This window comes from Muntiacus reevesi, chromosome X (genome assembly GCF_963930625.1).
Source record: "Muntiacus reevesi chromosome X, mMunRee1.1, whole genome shotgun sequence".
Classification (NCBI taxonomy): domain Eukaryota; kingdom Metazoa; phylum Chordata; class Mammalia; order Artiodactyla; family Cervidae; genus Muntiacus; species Muntiacus reevesi.
The window spans coordinates 91,150,124-91,172,916 of NC_089271.1; the positions used below are offsets into that span (position 1 = coordinate 91,150,124).

General features: G+C 37.6%; 1 protein-coding gene and 1 non-coding gene across 3 annotated transcripts in view; one reads left to right on the forward strand and one right to left on the reverse strand.

Annotated features, from left to right (window-relative positions):
- Window positions 1-22,793, reverse strand: part of CENPI (centromere protein I) — a 57,290-nt gene that overhangs the window by 18,795 nt on the left and 15,702 nt on the right. For both annotated transcript variants that reach the window (XR_010660459.1, XM_065916069.1), the window contains exons 6-17: window positions 19,137-19,185; window positions 18,832-18,878; window positions 17,469-17,558; window positions 17,009-17,131; window positions 16,603-16,770; window positions 16,333-16,453; window positions 15,109-15,200; window positions 9,513-9,630; window positions 9,361-9,425; window positions 6,331-6,425; window positions 2,700-2,835; window positions 1,459-1,583 (exon numbers count right to left, since the gene is read on the reverse strand). Coding sequence is in view for 1 of the 2 variants with exons in the window: in XM_065916069.1 (XP_065772141.1) it covers window positions 1,459-1,583; window positions 2,700-2,835; window positions 6,331-6,425; window positions 9,361-9,425; window positions 9,513-9,630; window positions 15,109-15,200; window positions 16,333-16,453; window positions 16,603-16,770; window positions 17,009-17,131; window positions 17,469-17,558; window positions 18,832-18,878; window positions 19,137-19,185 (1,229 nt within the window). In the remaining variant the exon portion in view is untranslated. The remainder of the gene's footprint in view (window positions 1-1,458; window positions 1,584-2,699; window positions 2,836-6,330; window positions 6,426-9,360; window positions 9,426-9,512; window positions 9,631-15,108; window positions 15,201-16,332; window positions 16,454-16,602; window positions 16,771-17,008; window positions 17,132-17,468; window positions 17,559-18,831; window positions 18,879-19,136; window positions 19,186-22,793) is intronic.
- TRNAG-CCC (transfer RNA glycine (anticodon CCC)) lies at window positions 8,506-8,578 on the forward strand. Its single transcript has one exon. It is a non-coding gene; the product is annotated as a tRNA-Gly (tRNA).

The following is a 22,793-nucleotide window of genomic DNA, read 5'->3' on the forward strand; positions in this document are numbered from 1 at the left end:
TTTTACCATTAAATGCCTTTCCTATGTAAATATAAACAAAAGTTTACATTTTAAATGTAAATATATGCACATACACAAATATCCAGCTGTCTAGTTAAATATTTTTTTCCTTTTGTGGTACATTTTCCTCCAAGAATAAAAATTAACAGAGGCTCAAATATTGAATTGTACACTTAGGATATGCACTTGACTCTGTAAATTGTATTTCAGTAAAAAAAAAGAAAGGCAATGTTTTTAATGTTTCAGTATTAAAAATTAATAAGAGTCTCAAAAGCAGCTTCTGATACATAACATTTTCTTAATGTAGAAAAAAAGGTGCAGTAGACAGGCTAAAGGGAAAACTTAGAAGTATAATTTTTTCTCGACTGAGAACTATTCTAATTAGCTTTTGAACATTTCAGTTCAGTTCAGTTCAGTCGCTCAGTAGTGTCCGACTCTTTGCGACCCCGTGAGCTGCAGCACGCCAGGCCCCCCTGTCCATCACCAACTCCCAGAGTCCACCCAAACCCATGTCCATCAAGTCGGTGATGCCATCCAACCATCTCATCCTCTGTCGTCCCCTTCTCCTCCTGCCCTCAATCTTTCCCAGCATTAGGGCCTTTTCAAATGAGTCAGCTCTTCACATCAGGTGGCCAAAGTATTGAAGTTTCAGCTTCAACATCAGTCCTATTTAAACCTTAGCATAGTCCTACAAGTTATGCCAAAAAGGTCTACACTTATGGCCTAAAAAGAGCAATTTCAGTCCATAAGTGGAAAAATTAGAAGGTATCAGAAACTTAATACTTACAGTTTCATATAATTAGTAATAGCTCCCCTATATCTCCCAGAAAATGTTCTTTTAACCAAAGAAGCTATGTAGACTTAAATCAGTTGTTAGCTGTCAGTAAATGACTAATTTTTCTTTGCAATACACCAACAAGAATTAACAATGCTGAGTGCAACAGTACCACTGCACAAAAAGATCCTTAACTATGAATTCTTTTATTACACGTCCCTCATGCTGACATTTTAAGAACACAGTTAAAATAGTTCCACATTGAAAGGTCATTCCCAAAAGAAAGCCAGGTTTCCTATTTCCAAAGGCCCTGGCAGAAAACAGATAACAATCTGATTGTTCTGAATATTTTACTGCATTATATACAATAAACTTGCATGTGTGTATGCAGTCGTGTCCTACTCTTTGAGACCCCATGGGCTGTAGCCTGCCAGGCTTCTCTGTCCATGGGATTCTCCAGGCAAGTATACTGGAGTGGGTTGCCATTTCCTTCTCCAGGGGATCTTCCTCACCCAGAGAATAAATCTGCATCTCCTGCAGCTCCTGCATTGCAGGTGGGTTCTTTACCACTGCGCCACCCAAGAAGCCCATATAATCTTACTGTAGTGTATTTATATACTTTATTTTATAGCTGGAAAACGAGGATGGTATTATGATATAAAAATGGGGAAAAGGCTTCATACCTGTCCATAATATAACAGAGTTGATTCAGGATACTGGAATCCAGGCTGAGGAGTGCAGGATAGAAGACCCCAGGAGGAAACACCACCACTAATGGAAGGTTATAATTTATATATATGTCACACACCTTTTGGGAAGAATGATAATATCAGTATATAAATTATTCCTCAGAACCCCTCAACCAACTTCACCCAAAGAAGCATCACTAGAGAATAAGCAACAACATTATGGTTGGTCCTGCCTGATTCATAAACAGAATAGGTAGCCACAACTTGCTTAAAAATGTACCTCACCAAACAGTAACCTTATGATAGAGGATTATTTCTGGAAGGTTTTATTATTAAAATCTCTTTTTTTTCTGGGGAGAAATCTTAGAGTTAGGGAGAAAGGGGAAAAGAACAATTCTTTCTTAAGTCCTATGCATGCTAAGTCACTTCAGTCATGTCCAACTCTTTGCGACCCTATGGACTGTAGCCCACCAGTTTCCTCTGTCCATGATATTCTCCAGGCAAGAAAACTGGAGTGGGTTGCTATGCCCTCCTCCAGGGGATCTTCCCAACCCAGGGATTGAATCCACCACCTAGTATGTCTCCTGCATTGGCAGGCAGGTTCTTTACCACTAGTGCCACCTGGGAAGCCCTAGGTGGGCTTAAGTCCCATAAATACTGATTTATCACATTAAATTAGCTGTCAACCTGGAAAACAAACAAGCAATCTTCCAAGCAAACATAATACAACTAGGTATCAGTGAAGGGAAGAAGCCAGGAAAACAGGTTAGTGGGTACTTCCTAGATAATAGTTCCGTCTAGGTTGAATATTACAAAACAACAGAAGAGGACCAGAATCATAGGTACTGGCAGAAATAAGGCAGCTGAAAGCTAGGGGTAGAGAGCTAAGGAAACAGCATAGTTTTGTTTTTTCACCAGGGGTTAGAGATCTATAATGGATGAGCAAAAAGACAGACTTCTGTCTAGGGTTAGCATTATTCAGGGGAATGTCTATTAAAGTGGTACCTGGAATTCAGAAAAAAGCATTTGCTTTTTCTCCTTGTCAATTATTCAGGCCAGAATATAATCATTAACTTCAAAATTAACTATGTTTAACTTTAGTTTATTAACTAAAATTAACTATGATAATAAGATCATAGCCCAACGTAATAGTTGTGCATAAAATTTAAACAACAGAGTAGTAAAGCAGACAGCTATCACAAAAATCTAAGTAGGGCAAATGGGATGTATACTACCTTCTCATAGAAATCCAAAATAAAGTGCAGCAAGAAAGTATGGTTGCTTTCCAAGCGCACTGCAGTAGTGGACAGCCATCCTACGTAGTGAATCAGTTCGGACACAGAGTTCATGGATCCACCTAAAGTTGTCTCTCTGCAATAAGAAACCATGACATGCAGATCCATATTAGCAAAAGTCCTCACAATTTCCCACAATAAAGTTGGATTAAATATACAGCAAAAGTTGTTGGGAATTTCAGAAAATGATCGGCACTCTAAAGTATAACTCACTTTTTTTAAAACCATAGTGATCACAACATACAGCCATCTGCTGCTGCTGCTGCTAAGTCCCTTCAGTCGTGTCCAACTCCGTGCAACCCCATAGACAGCAGCCCACCAGGCTCCGCCATCCCTGGGATTCTCCAGGCAAGAACACTGGAGTGGGTTGCCATTTCCTTCTCCAATGCATGAAAATGAAAAGTGAAAGTGAAGTCGCTCAGTCGTGTCCGACTCTTCGCAACCCCATGAACTGCAACCTACCAGGCTCCTCCGTCCATGGGATTTTCCAGGCAAGAGTATTGGAATGGGTTGCCATTGTCTTCTCCATACAGCTATCTAGGGAACCATTAAGACCAATTCATAGAATATCCTGAGCAACCACTCTAATATTAGTAAATAACAGACAAAGAAAGGATTAAACTCTAGACTTTAGATAATATTAACAATGTCCAGGGACCACAGCAGTCAGCAAATTAGTTTCTAAGTACACAAATCCAAAACCAGTTTTGCCTGAATTTCTGAACTAAAAATGCTGTTAAAAATATATTCACTTTAACTGGAATTCAATTTTTAAATTGAATGAGTAAAATTTCTGGCATCTTTCATTCTTCTAGGAAAACCCAGATCCAGATATTTTATACTCTAGCCAAATCAATGAATTGTGTCTCTTTAAATGACACATGGGTATAACTGGTTCAATCCATTCATCCATTCACTCTTGTCCTACAATCCACTGTTGACTGGATTCGGAAAAGACTGGGAAATGTGATTTCATAGCTTTACCCTCAGACCTAGGTAGCCAACAATGGTTATGCACAAGAAAAAAGGAATCATATATAGTCTGAGAGCTTGAAATGACGACAACTCTACCATTACCCACCACCATGACATAATTCAGTGGCAGAGCAAGCAGGAAAAGATTAAGAGACCATTCAAATAGGTGGGGAGACATACAATCAGACTGTCACTTGTAAAACTGTACTTTATGATTTCTGGCAGCACTTGACAAATATGTCTGAAATAATCTGCACAATAATGACTGCTCAGACAGCATCCTTTAAAAATGTTTCTCTACAGGACACTACAGGGGGTATTTTAGATGACACAACTCATCATTCAGGATTGCCTTCTACTCCCTACTGACTACAGCACATTTAGCACTTCTGGCTTCTACCTACTAAAAGATGTTAGCACCCTCTTTCCAGTCACTGTGCCAACCAAAAATGCCCCCTGGAGAACCACTGCTGAGAACAGTTTCCCACCCTTCTCTCCTTGTGATCTACAACTACAGTTTACTCCCTCTATGGTACATGGTCACATGATGGAGACATAGCATTACACTCCTGTCTCCAAAATGGAAGGAATTATAGAGAACTTACTATATTTTATAATGCCAAGTAGTATTAAGACAAGCATAGTTATCTACAATTATGTACATTTATTTGTTTTAAGAATTGTAGAAAGCAGAGCCCCCTTTTAAATGCCCTCTCAAAATTTATGATACTAATTAAAAAGGATCCTAGGATTTTAAGAAATAAAGTACAGAAATTGTAAACCACCTGTATTAGGGTGCCTAAGACTTCTACACTGCAAATTGGCTAAACATTATAAATGTAAACATACTATTCTTAATAGAATTGAGGTATTTGAAAAGATTAAGCATTCAAATGGAATTTCTTATGATAGGGGTTCCCAAACTTTAGCTTGTACCAAAATTCTGGAGGCATTTGTTAAAACACATATTTCTGGGCTCTACCTCCAGTAGTCACGTATGGATGTGAGAGATGGACCATAACAAAGGCTGAGCACCTAAGAATTGATGCTTTCGAACTGTGGTATTGGAGAAGACTCTTGACAGTCCCTTGGACAGTAAGGAGATCAAACCAGTCAATCCTAAAGGAAATCCACACTGAATATTCATTGGATGAATTGATGCTGAAACTGAAGCTCCAATACTTTGGCCACCTGATGCAACGAGCTGACTCACTATAAAAGACCCTGATGCTGGGAAAGACTAAAGGCAGGAGGAGAAGGAGGTGGCAGAGGATGAGATGGTTGGATGGCATCACTGACTCAATGGACATGAATTTGAGCAAGCTCTGGGAGATGGTGAAGGACAGGGAAGCCTGGAGTGCTGCAGTCCATGGGGTCACAAAAAGTTGGACACAACTGGGCGACTAAATAGCAACAAGTTTCCAGGTTATGCTAATGTTGCGGGTCCAGAAACCACATTTTGAGAAGCACTGCTTTACAAGATACTTTCACTACTCACTAATGTTCCATTTTCTTCTAAAAGTGATCAGACATACATGATACATGGAAGTACTGTAATAATAAATATGAAGAAATAAGAATTTTCCAGGTAACTTCTAAGAATCTTGTTTTCTCCATTCTCATAACAAAGTTGGAGATAACTATAGGGAAAAGAACATAGAGAAAAATAGATCTAGACTAAATCTTACCAAACTAACCACCAAGTATTTGCTATTGAAGCTAAGGGATCCTTATGTTATAAAGTAAGAATGTGACTGATAATATAGGGAATTTGAACACTGATTAGATATTTGAACATATTATAAACTATTAATTTTTATATGTTATACTGATATCATTTTTCAACTGCTGAAATGATGTCTGGGTTTTGCTTAAAAAATATCTAGTACAAAGGAGGAAAGACATGAAGGGTGCTAAAGATGAGAAAAAGTTAACCATGAGTTGGTAACTGTTGAAGCTGGATGATGCGTACATAAGGGTAATAATTGTACTATTTTCTCTACTTTGGAATTTGTTTGGAATTTTCTATAATATAAAGTTTAAAAAATTAATGTTAAAAAAGAATATAGGAGAACCCAAGACTCTAGGTAGAAAGAATCAAAGCAACCTGGTTTAGGCAGTTCCTTGAAATTCAGTTAAGTCTTTGACTTTCACTTTGAGGTTTTATATTTAATAATAATGAACATAATGGAAATTCAGGGCTCTTTTTAAATTACAAAGTGAAATTAAATTATTAATGTATACAAGCAAAATATATCAGGGAAACAAAAAAATTCTGTACAGCAAAATTACAGATTTTCCTAGCCATCATCAAAATTGACTTCACATATAATAAGCAAGAATACAAACTGAATGAAAGCCAAAGTTGCAAGTTCTAACGTTAGAGGCTTAGGGGTTGCTTTCTGATTTATATAATAAAACTTGAAGAATTAATCTTTCTCACATGATTGTGGGGAAGGGTGAAAAGTAGAAAAAAAAACTTAGAAAAGTACGATTCAGTATTTACATAGAGCAATTAGGTTTCATGTCACACCATTAAACTCCATATGCAGTTTTGCACAGATCAACTCTTGTGGAGGGTTATAAGATAACTCACAGAGGACTGTTCCTCACAGATTTCACATGGATCTCCATAGAAAGCCACAGCAGCCAATTTTGCAGTAGTTCTTTCAGACACTGAAGAACACTACACTGCAGAGGCAAAACAAAAAATCATTCAGTTATACCATAGTGTTGAGAACTAACAGACTAAACCAGAGGCTTAGAGATAGAAGGGACTATGGAGACAACCACATCCAATTCAGAACCCTGTAGCTGCTGCTCCAATCTGACTGGTCTCCCAAGAGACAGATTAAAGCAAGTACAAGTTTATTTTGCCATTTTCTCTACAAGCTGGCCCCCAGCTTATCAGCAAGGAATAGACTCTTGTTTTTCTAAATTATATTCATTCATAATATATTACATCATCAAATATGGCATCACCCACCCCTTATTATCTCCTCTCAGAGATCCTCTTAAGTTGCTTCAGATATGTGTTTCCTACTCTTTTCACCTTGGGTCTACAACAGCAATTTATTGTTGGTCATAAAATTTATCTTCTGTGACTGTGGAAAACAATTCTATAGTTTTTCCTTTCTTAGGCTTTGCCTTGACATCCCAGGAACTTATTCACATATAAACAATACAGTCTTGAAACAAGTGTGACTGGAACACTTATAAGGATAAACTGTCATATCTACAAATTTGAAAGCAATCCACACCATCCCAAAACCTAATATAGGAAATCTTTCTCAAACATCCTTAATAATCAATGGTCTAGATACTATTTGAATATCTGCAGTGATACAGTGCTCACTGCTACTTCATTGAAGAGTTCAATTAATTTTTTTTTAGAAACTGACACACCTCACATTCAGATTATAAATATGTTTGAGCTGAAATCAAACTTGGAATCACCTAAAATAATCTATTTTGGTGCTAATTTAACATTTGCAAAGATATTCAATATTACTATGTCATATTCAGAAAATCTCCACTCACCTACTCTATCCCATCCAGGCTTCATATTAATGGAAGGCATGAGGTTTTTATCTTTATGAGAAGGGGGCATGGGTTTAAAAAATAAGATTGAGAAGCACAGCTCTACACCACTCCTAAGTTATGGTCTCCAACTTCATCTGGGCCCTTAATGAAGCCCAGTGATCCTTTAACTATACTTCTCTCTCCCATTTTTTTTAATGGCTGTCCTCTTCACATAACACCCTCTTGAAGCTCCCTACTCAATTCTGTCCTCTACAATGCACTTCTTATTTTGAGAAATTTAACATTTTTAGGAAAGTATTTCAATTTCTTGTTCTTTGTTCAAACTGTACAAATATATCTCCATGTCCACCTATCTCTACATCCTTGTCCCCAATCTTAGAAAAGAGTAGTACCTCCCAACCCCTTACCACCATTCAGGCAAATCACTCTACCTAGTCTTAAACCAATACTATCATGCTTTTTCTGAAACCTTGCACTGTCAATTATCCCCCATCTTTCCCCCATTTTCAACCTCTCTTTCTTCTTATCTGGCTCCTTCTATCCTATCTATAAATATGTCCAGGTTTTTCTCACTCTGGGGACAAAAAAAGTTACAACTTTCCCTTGATTCAAAGTCCCACTGTAGCTCTCTTTCTCTATCCCTCCCTTAGCCAAACTTTTGGAAACACAGTCAATACTCATTGTCTTGTCTTCATTTCTCATTGACTCCTCAAGCTCCACAATTTGGTTTTTACCCCACACTCCACTGAACCTGTTCACAAAAGTAGCCAAGACCTCTGTATTATCAATTCCAAAAGAAACTTTTTTGGTCCGTATCTTTCTGGACCCACTTGGGATACGTGACAACATTATCCCTTCACTCCTTCTTGATAGCCTGTGTCTCTCTGTTTGGAACTACTATTCTCCTGGTTCTTTTCATACTTCTTGAAAATGTTCCTTTATAGACTCTCCTTTTCAGTGAGAATTAAGTAGTAAGTATTCCCTTGATTTCTGTCTTTGGCCCACTGTCTGTTTCCCTTCCTCTCTCCACCTCCTACTCTCAAATATGAATATATACATGTGTGTATAAATGTATCCTTGTTAGGCTGGAACATATGAAACTGCCAATTGTCAAACAGCTTTGATCTATCAGGATAAATCTATTCAGATGGTTTAATCTAATATTTACAGATAAACAGCACTCTAGATTGGTAAAATAAGAGAAGAAATAAAGAATAACTGAGGGACTTCCCTGGTGGTCCAGTGGTTAAGACTCTCCACTCCCAATGCAGGGGGCCCAGGTTCGTTCCCTGGTCAGGGAATTAGATCTCACATGACACAATTAAGAGTTCACATGCTGCAACTAAAAATCCTGCGTGCCATAACTAAGACCCAGCACAGCCAAATAAACAAAAAATAAACATTTTAGAAAAAAAAGAATAACTGAATTAGAAGTTTGGGATAGGCAATTAATAAAGTACCATTTGATTAGGATAAACACTAATCAGGACAATATATTTTTTCTGTAAATGTGGCCAACAATAAATGATTTAAGGTGAAAAAACTACAAAGGAACATTACTTATATTGTCACTCTTTTAGAATAGGAATAACCATTCTATAAGAAAGTGGCTCTCAAACTTAGATAGAACTCCTGTAAACCACAGCATTTTTTTTTTGGAGAATAATCCAAAATAGTAACACATTTTAATTTTATTATATAAGGTTAGAACAATTTTATTAACAGAAAATGACTATTATAACACATAGTGTGTGCTCAATATATATCTGAGAAATGACAAAGTGTATCTACAAAACTATCAAACACAACAATCAAACTAAGTATGCTTAAGTTATTTCCTAGTTTGTTTTTAATACTGATTTGCCACCTGTTCATTCACTTCATTATCTGCCACAAGTGGAAACAGTTCAGGAAAATTATATGTGACAAAACCTTAAAAACAGAAAATTCTATACATTAACTTTGATTTGAGTGACGTAGCACCTCAAGTCCAGGTTCAAGTGAATCCTATTAAAAAACTACTGTTGTAATGTGGGTTTGAAATTGTGTACCACCAGCCATAGACTAAGACAATGTTTTTTACCTTGAAAAAAATAGATGATGTAAAGAAAAGCCGTGAAAGATGGTCAAAAAGAAGTGGCTTCACCTCTAAAAATCAGAAAAGAAAAACATCATTCAATTCTTTTAATTAACATTACACTGAATTAAATGGCTCCAAATTTTCATGATACATACCAGAGAAGCTACTAAAAGGAATCCAGCTCACAAGTTGAAGGAACTGTGATCGACAACAGAGGCCATCCCAGAGAGGAAGGCTCTTATACAGGAATGCTTCACAGGAATAAAACCCCTCCTATAACACAAGTTGATGGTAAAATCTTACGTGGAGCTCTTCAGTCATAACTACACTCAAAACAACCAATTTACATTGTGCAATAGTTGTTTTACTCTTATTTTTTTGGTCATAATTAAAAGCCTTGGGTTAGGTATCAGACTTTCTCCTAAAAAGAACTAGATGATTAATATTTGAATACTTTAACATCTTTATCAACATAGTTTTCAAATACCATAAAACTTCACCAACTAAAAAGAAGGTAAGAAATCAAATTATGAAATATTTTTCAAGATAAATGAAACTATTATTTTGGAGTTCATGCAGACACTTGAATAGTCCATAAAGTTGCACAGTAAGTTTGGTATTTCAACAGGAGCCACAGACCAAACCTGAACTCTGGGCAACACCATCTGGGGAGGGTTGAGTGTCTAGCTGCTTGTGTTTTCACAAGTGAGTGAGGATCCAGGGCTTTCCCTTTTAATTCTGTCATCCTGAGTCTTAAATAGTGGCATGCACCAAGACCCTATTCTGCACCTTCGTTTCAGAGATGAATTCTCTGAACAATCACATCTTATAACACAACTAAAACCATCACCTATATCATGAGAAGTCTTAAATTTCTGCATTTGCAGCCCAAATCTCATTCTGTTCCCTAGACTTGTTATCTAACTGCCTATTGAACCTCTTAGATATCCCACAGGCATCTTTTAAACCAAATATATCTTTCCTTCTTAGCCTGCTTTTCTTATACTCTCATCATCATCTTTCCAAGAAGAAAATCTAAAAAGTCAACCTAAATTAATTCTTTTATACTCACCACCATTATCCATACCCAACTTCTAACTCAATGGTTTCATATAAAATCCTTAAGATTTATTCAACAAACATTTATTGACAATCTCCTTTGCACCAGGTACCAAGTTGAACACCTATACATGAAGAAAAGTTAGACAGGGTTCCCACCTGTCTGGAGCCCATAATGTGTGGAAAAACAGATACTTCAAGATACCATGATACAGGAAAACACACAAGAGCCAAGGGAGCACAAAGAAAAAAACATCTAACTCAGATTGACTAAGGCTTCTTGATGGTGCTGATACCTGAGTAGCAGTTTAATAGTACAACTCAGGGTTACCCAGGTCAAATAATTAACTGACTTAACATATTCAGCAATCAAAAAAATGCTGTTGATTATAAGAACATAGGGTTACTGCTTGTGACTAATAGGGAGGAAACAGAGCCCTACCCATCAGCAGAAAATTGGATTAAAGATTTACTGAACATGGTCCTGCCCACCAGAGCAAGACCCAGTTTTCCCCACAGCCAGTCCCTCCCATCAGGAAGCTTGCACAAATCTCTTATTCTCACCCATCAGAGGGCAGACAGAAGAAGCAAGAACTACAATCCCACAGCCTTCAAAATGAAAACCATAACCACAGAAAGCTATTTAAAAGGATCACATGGATCACAGCCTTGTCATGGCAAATGGGCTGCATGACTCAATGAAGTTATGAGCCGTGCCGTGTAGGGCCACCCAAAACAGATGGGTCATGGGGTGGAGAGTTCTGACAAAACATGGTTCACTGGAGAAGGGAATGGCAAACCACTAAGTATTCTTGCCTTGAGAACCCATGTATAGTATGAAAAGGCAAAAAGATAGGACACCAGAAGATGAGCCCCCCAGGTCAGTATGTGTCCAATATGCTACTGAAGAAGAGCAGAGAAATAGCTCCAGAAAGAATGAAGAGGCTTTGGCCAAAGTGGAAATGACACCCAGTTGTAGATGTGCCTGGTAGTGAAAGTCAAGTCTGATGCTGTAAAGAACAATGTTGCATAGGAACATGGAAAGTGAGTTCCATGAATCAAGGTAAATTGGAAGTGGTCAAGCAGGAGATGGCAAGAGTGAACATCAACATTTTAGGAATCAGTGAACTAAAATGGATGGAAATGGGCAAATTTAATTCAGATGACCATTATATCTACTGTGGGCAAGAATCCCTTAGAAGAAATGGAGCAGCCCTCATACTCAACAAAAGCATCCAAAATGCAGTACTTGGGTGCAATCTCAAAAACAATAGAATGATCTTGGTTCATTTCCAAGGCAAACGATTCAATATCACAGTAATCCAAGTCTATGCCCCAACCACTGATGCTGAAGAAGCTGAAGCTGAACGGTTCTATGGTGACTTACAAGGCCTTCTAGAACTAACACTAAAAAAGATGTCCTTTTCATCTTAGGGGATTGGAATGCAAAAGTAGGAAGTCAAGAGATACCTGGAGTATCACGCAAGTTTGGCCTTGGAGTACAAAATGAAGTAGGTCAAAGGTTAACAAAGTTTTGTCAAGACAGCACATTAGTCATAGCAAACAATGTCTTCCAACAACACAAGAGACAACTCTACATATGGACATCACCAGATGGTCAATACTGAAATCAGATGGATTATATTCTTTACAGTTGAAGAAGTTCCATACAGTTAGTAAAAACAAGATCTGGAGCTGACTGTGGCCCAGATCATGAGCTCCTCATGGCAAAATTTAGGCATAAATTGAAGAACGTAGGGAAAATCACTAAGCTATTCAGGTATGACCTGAATCAAATTCCTTATGATTATACAGTGGAAGTGACACATAGATTCAAGGGATTAGATCTGATAGAGTGGCTGAACAACTGTGGATGGAGGTTTGTACACTGTACAGGAGGCGGTGACCAAAACCATTCCAAAGAAAAAGAAAAACAAGAAGTCAAAGTAGTTATCTGAGGAGGCCTTATAAATAGCTCGAGAAAAGAAGTGAAAGGCAAAGGAGAAACAGAAAGATATACCCAACTGAATGCAGAGTTCCAGAGAATAACAAGGAGAGATAAGAAAGCCTTCTTAAGTGAATGATGCAAAGAAAGAGAGGAAAACAATAGAATGGGAAAGATTAGAGATCTCTTCAATATAATTAGAGATACCAAGGGAACATTTCATGCAAGAATAGGTACAATAAAGGACAGAAACAGCAAGGACCTAACAGAAGCAAAAGAGATTAAGAAGAGGTGGCAAGAATACACAGAACTGTACAAAAAAGGCCTTAATAACCCAGATAACCACGATGGTGTGGTCACTCACTTAGAACCAGATATCCTAGAGTGTGAAGTCAAATGGACCTTAGGCAGCATTACTACAAACAAAGCTAGTGGAGGTAATGGAATTCCAACTGAGCTATTTAAAATGCTGAAAGATGATGCTGTTAAAGTGCTGCACTCAATATGTCAGCAAATTGGGAAACTTAGCAGTGGACACAGAAAGATCACTTTTCATTTCAATCCCAAAAAAGGGCAATTCCAAAGAATGTTCAAACTACCACACAATTGCACTCATTTCACACACTAGCAAGGAAATGCTCAAAATCCTTCAAGCTAGGCTTCAGCAGTATGTAAACCAAAAATTTTCAGATGTATAAGCTGGATTTAGAAAAGGCAGAGGAACCAGAGATCAAATTGCCAACATCTGTTGGTTCATAGAGAAAGCAAGGGAATTCCAGAAAAACATCTACTTCTGCTTCATTGACTACACTAAACCTTTCATTGTGTGGATCACAATAAACTGTGGGAAATTCTTAAAGAGATGGGACTACCAGACCATCCTACCTGTCTCCTGAGAAACCTGTATGCAGGTCAAGAAGCAACAGTTAGAACCAGACATGGAACAACGGACTGGTTCAGAATTGGGAAAGGATTATGTCAAAGCTGTTTATCAACACCCTGCTTATTTAACTTACTTGCAGAGTACATCATGTGAAATGCTGTGCTGGAGGAATCACAAGCTGGAATCAAGATTGCCAGGAGAAATATCAGGAACTTCAGATATCTATATGATACCACCCTAATAGCAGAGAGTAAAGAGGAACTAAACAGCCTTCAACTAAACAGATGAAGGAGAAAGGGGAGAGTGAAAAGGCTGGCTTAAAATTCAACATTCAAAAAACTTAAGATTTTGGCATTCAGTCCCATCACTTCATGGCAAATAGATGGGGAAAAAGTGGAAACAGTCACAAACTTTATTTTCTTGGGCTCCAAAACCACTGTGGATGGTGACTACAGCCATGAAATTAAAAGACACTTGCTCCTTGGAAGAAAAACTATGACAAACGTAGACAACACATTAAAAATCAGAGACATCACTTTGCCAACAAAAGTTGGTATAATCAAAGCTATAGTTTTTCCAATAGTTATGTATGGATGTGAGAGCTGTACTGTAAATAAGGCTGACTGTGGAAGAATTGATGCTTTCAAATGTGGTGCTGGAGTAGACTCTTGAGAGTCCCATGAACTTCAAGGAGATCAAACCAGTCAATCCTAAAGGAAATCAACCCTGAATACTCATTGGAAGGACTGATGCTGAAGGTCCAATACTTTGACCACCTGATGCAAAGAGCCAACTCATTAGAAAAGACCCTGATGCTGGGAAAGTTTGAGGGCAAGAGAAGGGGGCAACAGAAGATGAAATGATTGGATGGCATCACTGACTCAATGGACAGGAGTTTGAGCAAACTCCAGGAGATAGTGAAGGACAGGGAAGCCTGGTGTGCTGCAGTCCATGGGGTCGCAAATAGTTCGGACACAACTTAGCAACTGAACAACAGTGACCCTGTGAGATTTTTCTTACTGGTCAATTCAATTAATTTAATGCATTCAGTTATATCTTCAGTTTGTTCCCTTAAACCTCTTTCTCTGTTTTTGTGTGTGTGTCAGGGGTGACACATGCCATGAGGCTTGTGGGATTTTAGTTCCCTGACCATGGATTGAACCCGGGTGTTCAGCAGTGACAGCACAGCATCCTAGCCACTGGACAGTCAGGGAATTCTCTAGATCTTTTTCTCTTATTTGGATAATTTAACAAGCTCTATCTTCACAGCCAACAGTACAAAGATAAACATCAGTTCAATTGGCTCTATCTATAATGAATTTTGGGCTTCCCAGGTGGTACTAGTGGTAAAGAACTTGCTGGCCAATGCAGGAGATGCAAGAGACACAGGTTTGATCCCTGGGTCAGGAAGATCCCCTGGAGGAGGGCATGGCAACCCACTCCAGTATTCTTGCCTGGGAAATCCCATGGACAGAGGAACCTGGCAGGCTACAGTCCATGGGGTCTCAAAGAGGTGGACACACCGAAGCAGCTTAGCATGCACTCCTGATGAATTTTGAATTGAGCAAATATTGTTTACAAAAGATGTCAAGCACCAATGAAAACATTTTCAATGAATATCTAAATAAATTAAGAAGTGATGAAGTCATGGAACTCTGCTCAATGTTATGTGGCAGCCTAGATGGAAAGGGAGTTTAGGGGAGAATGAATACATGTATATGTATGTATGGCTGAGTCCCTTTGCTGTTCACCTGAAACTATCACAACATTGTTAATTGGCTATACCCCAATACAACATAAAAAGCTAAAAAAAAAAAAAAAAAAAGGAAGTGGTGAAATGCGTAGGAAACAAGCAGAACCTTACTTGTAAGAAGCATTCTGCCCTGAGGATAGTGTCCAGGAAGTTGGCAAATTCTTTTCCACGATCATAATTATTCACCTTGTACCAAATACACTCTGGAACAGAAATATTAAGCATAAGGCTCTGGTTGCACAACAATAAAAGCTACACAAAACATCACCACAACTCTAAAGTGACAAATGATAAATATAAACAAGCTATCAATCTCATATCCCAGCCAGCTCACACTGGAGACTGTAACATATACACGGAGGTGACAGTGCAGTGTTCCTCAAGAACTTGGTAATAGAGGGGGAAAGCTTATAGTAAAAAAAATAAAGTGGTAAAAGTCATATATAATGAATATGATTAGCTTTATGCCACATAGTAAGCCAAAAGAAAGTAAGTGTATGAATTAAAAGCTTGAGAATGCCTAAATTTAAATTAGGGTGAACTGGGGGTAATCTAAGAGTGGTAGAACTTTAGTGAGTGGAAATTTAACTGTATCATACCCTATGTAAAGAAAGACTCTTAGCAGGAAAAAGAGAGTTACCCTGGAACTGACTAAAACTGACCTTAAACACTTGAAGAGTCAGGATTTGCTTATCCAGGAAAGAAATAATCTGGTGAACACAATACTATTTTTAGAGAGATTGACCCCCTCAGAGGAAATGAAATGATTGGGTTTTACTATGGCCTGGATGAAAAACTCTCTCACTTCCCTTTCCTTCAGTTCAATAATTAAGAAACCTTCTGATGACTAATGTGGCTCCCACATATACTGATACAGCAGAGAGGAGCTATTTTAGTCAGCAAACATGAACATTTTGGTCACCAGAAGGAATTACTTCTATCATGAAATAATAAGTTGACATTCTGGCTTACACAATAGTCTCAGAGTTTGGTTAGTATTAATCTGGTGATTCTGTGGGCTTAACAGCAAGTTTCTGAACATACAAAAGATAGAGAGGCCTTGGACTGTGACAGTCATCAAAGTGGAGGCACCCAGTGAGTGCTGGTGATGATGCGGTTGTGTTTCCTTAACAACATATCTCCTTTCTTACTTTCCCTTGAAATTAGAACAATGGCAGCATTCAGGCTCTGAATATATGATTATCAGAAAAAAATTATTATAGCTTATGAAGGCTCCTCCTGTCTAGACATCATCACTCTTTAAAAAGAAACCTATTTCTAAACCACCTTGCTCCTTCTTCATTCATCTAACACTTTAAAAGCATCAATTTTTACCTTCTTGTAATGTTTGACTCAACCAGTGATAGAGCCTCAGTAAGACTGACTCATCTCTGACACAGTTAATATAGTGAAGTAGCAGAGAGCTGTTCAGCACTGCGCCCATCTGAGAAGGCAGCTGCAAAGACAGAAGAATCAGTCAACTGTAAGAATATAAAAAGGAGATCAGAGCAACAAGGAAATCATCAGATAAGAAATATACAACAAAAATAAAGGCCATGAAGATCAAATGGATTAAGCAAATAAGCATGTGGCCCAGTTATATACCTCTAAGCAATGAATGTTCTGTAAGAGTTGAGGGAAGCTTTTAAGCTGTTCCAGTGGAAATGATCCATTGCTACTGAAGTAATCAGAAAGATTCATCCTTTTTTTTCTACTTTCTTTACTGTAGTTACAGGAATTTAGCACTGGTATAACTGAGTGAGAATTCCAATTCTAAAAAAGAAAGATAATGAAACAATCAGTGGATCAAACAGATTACAAACTATAAATGTAAAAGCACTTATTAAGGTGATCTAATGAATAGAGTCTGAATGTGGTTTGCATAGAATCCTAATTAAAGTAATTAAAATATACTCAGACATCTATAATCTCTTCCAACATCTGAAACCTTATGATTTGAATTTAACAATAAAGAAGGCTGTGGAAGTTATTTGGGGTTTTAAATACTTACTCTTTTTATAGGATGGACATTAGCTAACATCAACTTTAGAGGTTCTGAAGGAAATCCTTGATTCCTTGACCTCAGAGCAAGTAGAGCGGTCTTCCACAGATTCTCTGAATTCTTAAAATAGATCTGTAAATTTGAATATAAAGTACATGAGAGGAGGTATCCATAAGTTGGAACGGCATAAAATCTGAAACTCTTCGTTAACTGAAAGTAAATTAATTATGAAATATTTTGCACCTATGCAGGTCCATTTAAAGTGTTTTTTTCCCAATCAGGAATCTATTAAAAACATTGAATAGAATGAAAATGAAGTGTTAATCCCTAAAAAACTTCTCAGAAGCAACACTACAATATTAGATCTTAAACAGCATGCTATAAACATTTTAGTCAAAATCTATAAATTAACTTACTCAAAATAACATATTTCTATCCAAATAAGACTTATCACTCCTTAATCCCTTACCTTCTTTCTCATAGGCAAAGATACAGAAATCAAAGTAGGAACAAAGAATTTATACAGTGACAACAAAGCCTGGAGATGAGGCTGCATTCCCTGAAATAAAATAAAGAGTTTTCAATTCTGTGGCCAATAAGAAAAAAAAGTAACAATAAAATAAAAAGATTAAATGTATATTCAGATCCTAATTTTATTATGTGATATAGCTATAGGAAGATGCTATAGAGAATCTAGGAATAGAAACTCAAACATTTAAATCAACTATCATAAAGCAACTGTCGCTGACTTGCCATGTTCTCTTTTATGATCTTTTCCCATATTTTACTTCTTCCCTATATTTTCTCTCTTCTCTGACTGATTAATATAAAATAAAATTAAATTTAGACAAAATAAAATTAAATTTAGACAAAATCATTATTATTACTATCCTCAGAGAGCTACCAGAAAATACTGCATGCACTCAAAGAACCGAAACAGGAAGCTATAAAACAAGAAAGTGAAAGTGGTAGTCACCCAGTCTTGTCTCTTTGTGAACCCATGGACTATAGCCCACCAGGCTCCTCTGTCCATGGGATTTCCCAGGCAAGAATATTAGAGTGGGTTGCCATTCCCTTCTCTGGGGGATCTTCCCAACCCAGGGATCAAACCCAGGTCTGCATTGCAGGTAGATTCTTTACCATGTGACCTACCAGGGGAGCCCCTAATAAAACAAAAACAATCACTGAATTGTAAATACCAACAGGAAACCTCATACTGGAGAAGCACAAATGTGTACATGTGTTTGTGTTTTTCATGAAAACTGAATGCCTCTATGTAGGTCATGCAGGCTTCGATAATTAGGCATAGGCACCACAACTTCCTACGGTTTTATACCCAAAGCTTCTGTTACCTGGCAGGTATAATGGAAATAACAAGGCAAGAGGGCTGTAAGGACAAGAGATAATAGTCAGGAAATATACTGAAGTTTAAGCATCCAGAGAAGAATGCTTTCCTAGATCACAGCCACAGAATAAATAAGCTAGTCACTTTAATAAAATAGTCATTTTTTATTACTCCCTAACACTTAATTTCCAGCCATACCAACCCAATTCCATAAACAGTTGCTGCTATTTGATATCTACCCAGTTTTTGCTCATGCTGTTCCCTGCCATAAGTGCCCTTCTTTTCCTTCCTGGCCTAGTTAAATTCTACTCACCATCATCATTCCTCCCCTGACCCCAGTCTAATTCTGATTTTTATTTTGTTGACTCAGCTTCCCAGGCAATAAGTTTCTTGAAGATAATGATGCATTCAGTTTTACATCCCCAAAGCCTAGCTCCATACCTAGCACAGAGTACACTAGCCAGTTTTAGGTCTTTTCAGTACTCACCATTTTGGCCTGAAGATCAAGCAGTTTTCTCACACGAAATGGTTTGACTAGTGAAGGTAAAGAAAAGAAGTACTAAGTTTGTGGTTCAGAATAAAAAGAAACATTGTCCATGTAGCTTCTCCTTACAACACATTAAGAATATAACTACCCTGCTCAGTTAAGCCATTCAGCAGATGCTCTTAGGTAAAAGTACTAAAAATTGATTCCCACGAAACCTAATGCTAATAATTAAAACTTTATAAAGGCCAATACAAATGCTAATTCCACAGAGTGAAATGTAATACAATTGGAATGAAAATACTCACCATTCTCTTTTTTGGTAAGTAAATATAACAAATGGCAGACATAAGGGCACTGTCAAAATATAAAAATTAAAAGAAAAAATGACAATATATCTTGAAGAGAGCAACAATGCATTTTCCTTAAATGTCAATCTACACTGATTAGGAAAAAAGGCTTCAGGACTTGATTGAACAATAGTTTTAATTAGCATGTCTTTATGCTATTTTGGGGTTTCCCTAGTGGCTCAGCTGGTAAAGAATCCACCTACAAGGCGGGAGACCTGGGTTCGAACCCTGGGTTGGGAAGATCCCATGGAGAAGGGAAAGGCTACCCACTCCAGTATTCTGGCCTGGAGAATTCCATGGACTGTATAGTTCATGGGGTCACAAAGAGCTAGACGTGACTGAGCGACTTTGACTTACTCACTCACTCTATTTTTAATGTTATTTTTGGAATACAACAATGCAGACAACTTGAAAACCAGAAACAGATTCTTCTGCCTAACAAAAATTCATGAATTCCTTCTAGTGCATGTGTACATGCTAAGTCACCTTAGTCATGTCTGATTCTTTGTGACCCTCTGGACTGTAGCTTGCCAGGCTCCTCTGTCCATGGGATTCTCCAGGCAAGAATACTGGAATGGATTGCCAATTCCTTCTAGTAGTCCACAGCTATTAAGATACAAACTTAAAATTTTATCCTGATTTCCCACTTAAAAGTATTTTCCCATGTTACTTGGTCTTCAAAATGATCATTTTCAATAATCTTAATATTCTAGTGAATATACCAGAATTTAATTAGCCATTCAGCCTTCAGTCTGGCAAAACAGCACACACTCAATAAACTTGAAGTACTGAAGGATTGGTTCCTTATACCACATCATTTTGAGTGACCACTTGTTGAAGTTTTATTCTAGATTAGAGGTCAGCAAACTATAGTTCACTTACTTTCAAATCAAGTTTTACTGGAACACAACTGCACTAACTCATTTATGTATTGGTCATTGTTGTTTTCCTGCTACAACAGCAGAGTTGAGCAGTTGTGACACAAACTGAGTGGCCTGCAAAGCCTAAAATATTTACTTCCTTTTCTTTATAGGAAATTTGCTGTTACTTGTTGTAGAAGAAAACAGAGGAGAGTATCTTCATGATCAGAGAGTAGCAGTTCATTTTTTCCATTAAAAAATGATAACCATAAAATAAAACATAAAAGAAAAACCCCCAATAAATCAGAGTTCATGAAATTAAGAATATCTGTTTACCAGACAGGAAAATAATATTCTATTGCAGGAATGGGTAAACAACCACCTGTGGATCAAACTCAGCCCACTGCTCGTCACTGTGAATAGTTTTAGTGGAACACAGCCATTTGTTTGTTTGTAGCTGAGTTTGCACTGCACCAGCAGAGTGAGTACTTGTGACAAAGACAGTATGACGATCAAACCTAAATATTTACTACTTGGCCCTTTAAGAAAAAAATTGTCAATACCTGCTTTAGAATATAGGAAATTGAAAAAGTAAAAGTAAAATTGAAAAATCAAAGGGGTGACAGAGGATGAAATGATTGGATAGCATCACTGACTCAGTGGACATGAGTTTGAGCAAACTCTGGGAGATAGTGAAGGACAAGGAAGTCTTGTGCATTGCAGTCATTGGGATCACAAAGAGTCAGACACGACTTAGTGACTGAACAACAATAACAAATTATTAAATGGGACTAGAGAAGTAGCAAAACCCAAGATTTTTTTAAACAAAGTTATATTTTGGTAGTTATGACTCTAAACTTAAAAGTACAGAATTCCATATTGCCACTCCTCTACTTAGAAATGAGTTGATAAAGACTGAACATACTTGTAAGAAGTGTGAATTTAGATATAGGATCTTCTTTTTTATTTAAGGGAAGAATACATATTATGACCAAATCTGCCATATTCTACACAAAATATAGTAACTTTCTGTAAAAAAAAAATTCACTGCCTCACATCCCTGAACCATTGAAAGCTGAAATGAACCATTGAAAGTGTTAGTCACTCAGTCATGTCCGACTCTTTGCAATCCTATGGACTGTAGCCCACCAGGCTCCTCTGTCCTTGGGATTCTCCAGGCAAGAATACTGGAGTGGGTTGCCATTTCCTTCTCCAGGGGATCTCCCCAACCCAGGGGTGGAACCCGGACCTTCTGCATTGCAGAGATTCTTTACCACCTGAGCGACACAGGTAATGCTGTGAACCTTAGCAATACTATTTATCATGTTGGGTATAAAGTGAGTGTCACCCTAAGCGCCAGTATTCTATCTGACACTGTCCTTTAATCATATCTAGAAAGGAAAAATTCATGTGCATCTGAGACTTTACAATTGCTGTGCTGACAAATAGTTAGCCACTGCATCTCAGTCGCTACAGTCAGGCGCCCATCAAGTTGTGATTTTTTGTTTTTACTTTTTGGCTGCACCACATGACATATGGGATCCTAATTCTTGAGCAACGATTGAACCCACACACCTTGCAGTGGAGTCTTAACCAGTGGACCACGAGGGAACTCCCAAGTTGTAACTTTTTTTTAATGCTTTTTATAGCTAGGATCCTTATTTCTTCTGGGTGATACGTATACAAATGTGTTCAGTTTATTAAAATTGATTGAACTGATTACATATAATAGAAGTAATTTGGTGTATGTATGTGTGCTAAGTCACTTCAGTCATGTCCAACTCTTTATGACCCTATGTACTGTAGCCCTCCAGGCTCCTGTGTCCATGGGATTCTCCAGGCAAAAATACTGGAGTAGGTTGCCATGCCATCCTCCAGGAGATCTTCCCAACCCAGGGATTGAGCCCACGTCTCTTTTGTCTCCTACATTGGCAGGCAGGCTCTTTACCACTGGTCCCACCTGGGATACTTCAATAAATATTTTTAAAGAGAAGAAAAAGGAAAAAAATGGAAGCCCCTTTCTCACCTGCCATGCTGAACAAGAAACTCTTTAGTCAGCATCATGAAAACTACTCAAGCATACTGAAATTATTTGACAAACATTTATGAATAGATCCTATTCATTCATTCATGAAAGAAGTATTTATTAAGCAGTAGATAAAACAGACAAAAAGACCTGCTCTTATGAAGTTTACAATACTAGATATTTTGGTTATAAAAGGCTCAGTCCCTGCCTGAAAGAACTCCTAAGTACGTATTCAAAAGAATTCTAAGCAGGGACTTGAACAGACACTTGGACGCCAATGTTCAATGCAACATTATTCATGTTAACCAAAAGGTAGAAACAATCCAAAAGTTCATCAACAGATAATGGTATATACATACAGTAGAATATCATTCAGTCATAAAAACAAAGTTCTGATATATGCTATAACATGAATGAACCTTGAAGACATGTTAAGTGAAAGAAGCCAGACACAAAAGAACAAATACTGGATTATTCCACTTATTTAAGGTACCTAGAATAGGCAAAGTATTATGCTTTCAAGTAAAAAGTAAAGTAAGTTAAAAGAAGCCAGTCAAAAATGACCCCACCCTACATGATTCCATTTATGTGAAATGTCCATAATAGGCAAATCTCTAAAAACACAAAATATATTAGGAGTCGCTTGCATGCATTCATGCAGTCGTTTCAGTCGTGTCCAACTCTTTGCAACCCCATCGACGTAGCCTGCCAGGCTCCTCTGACTATGGG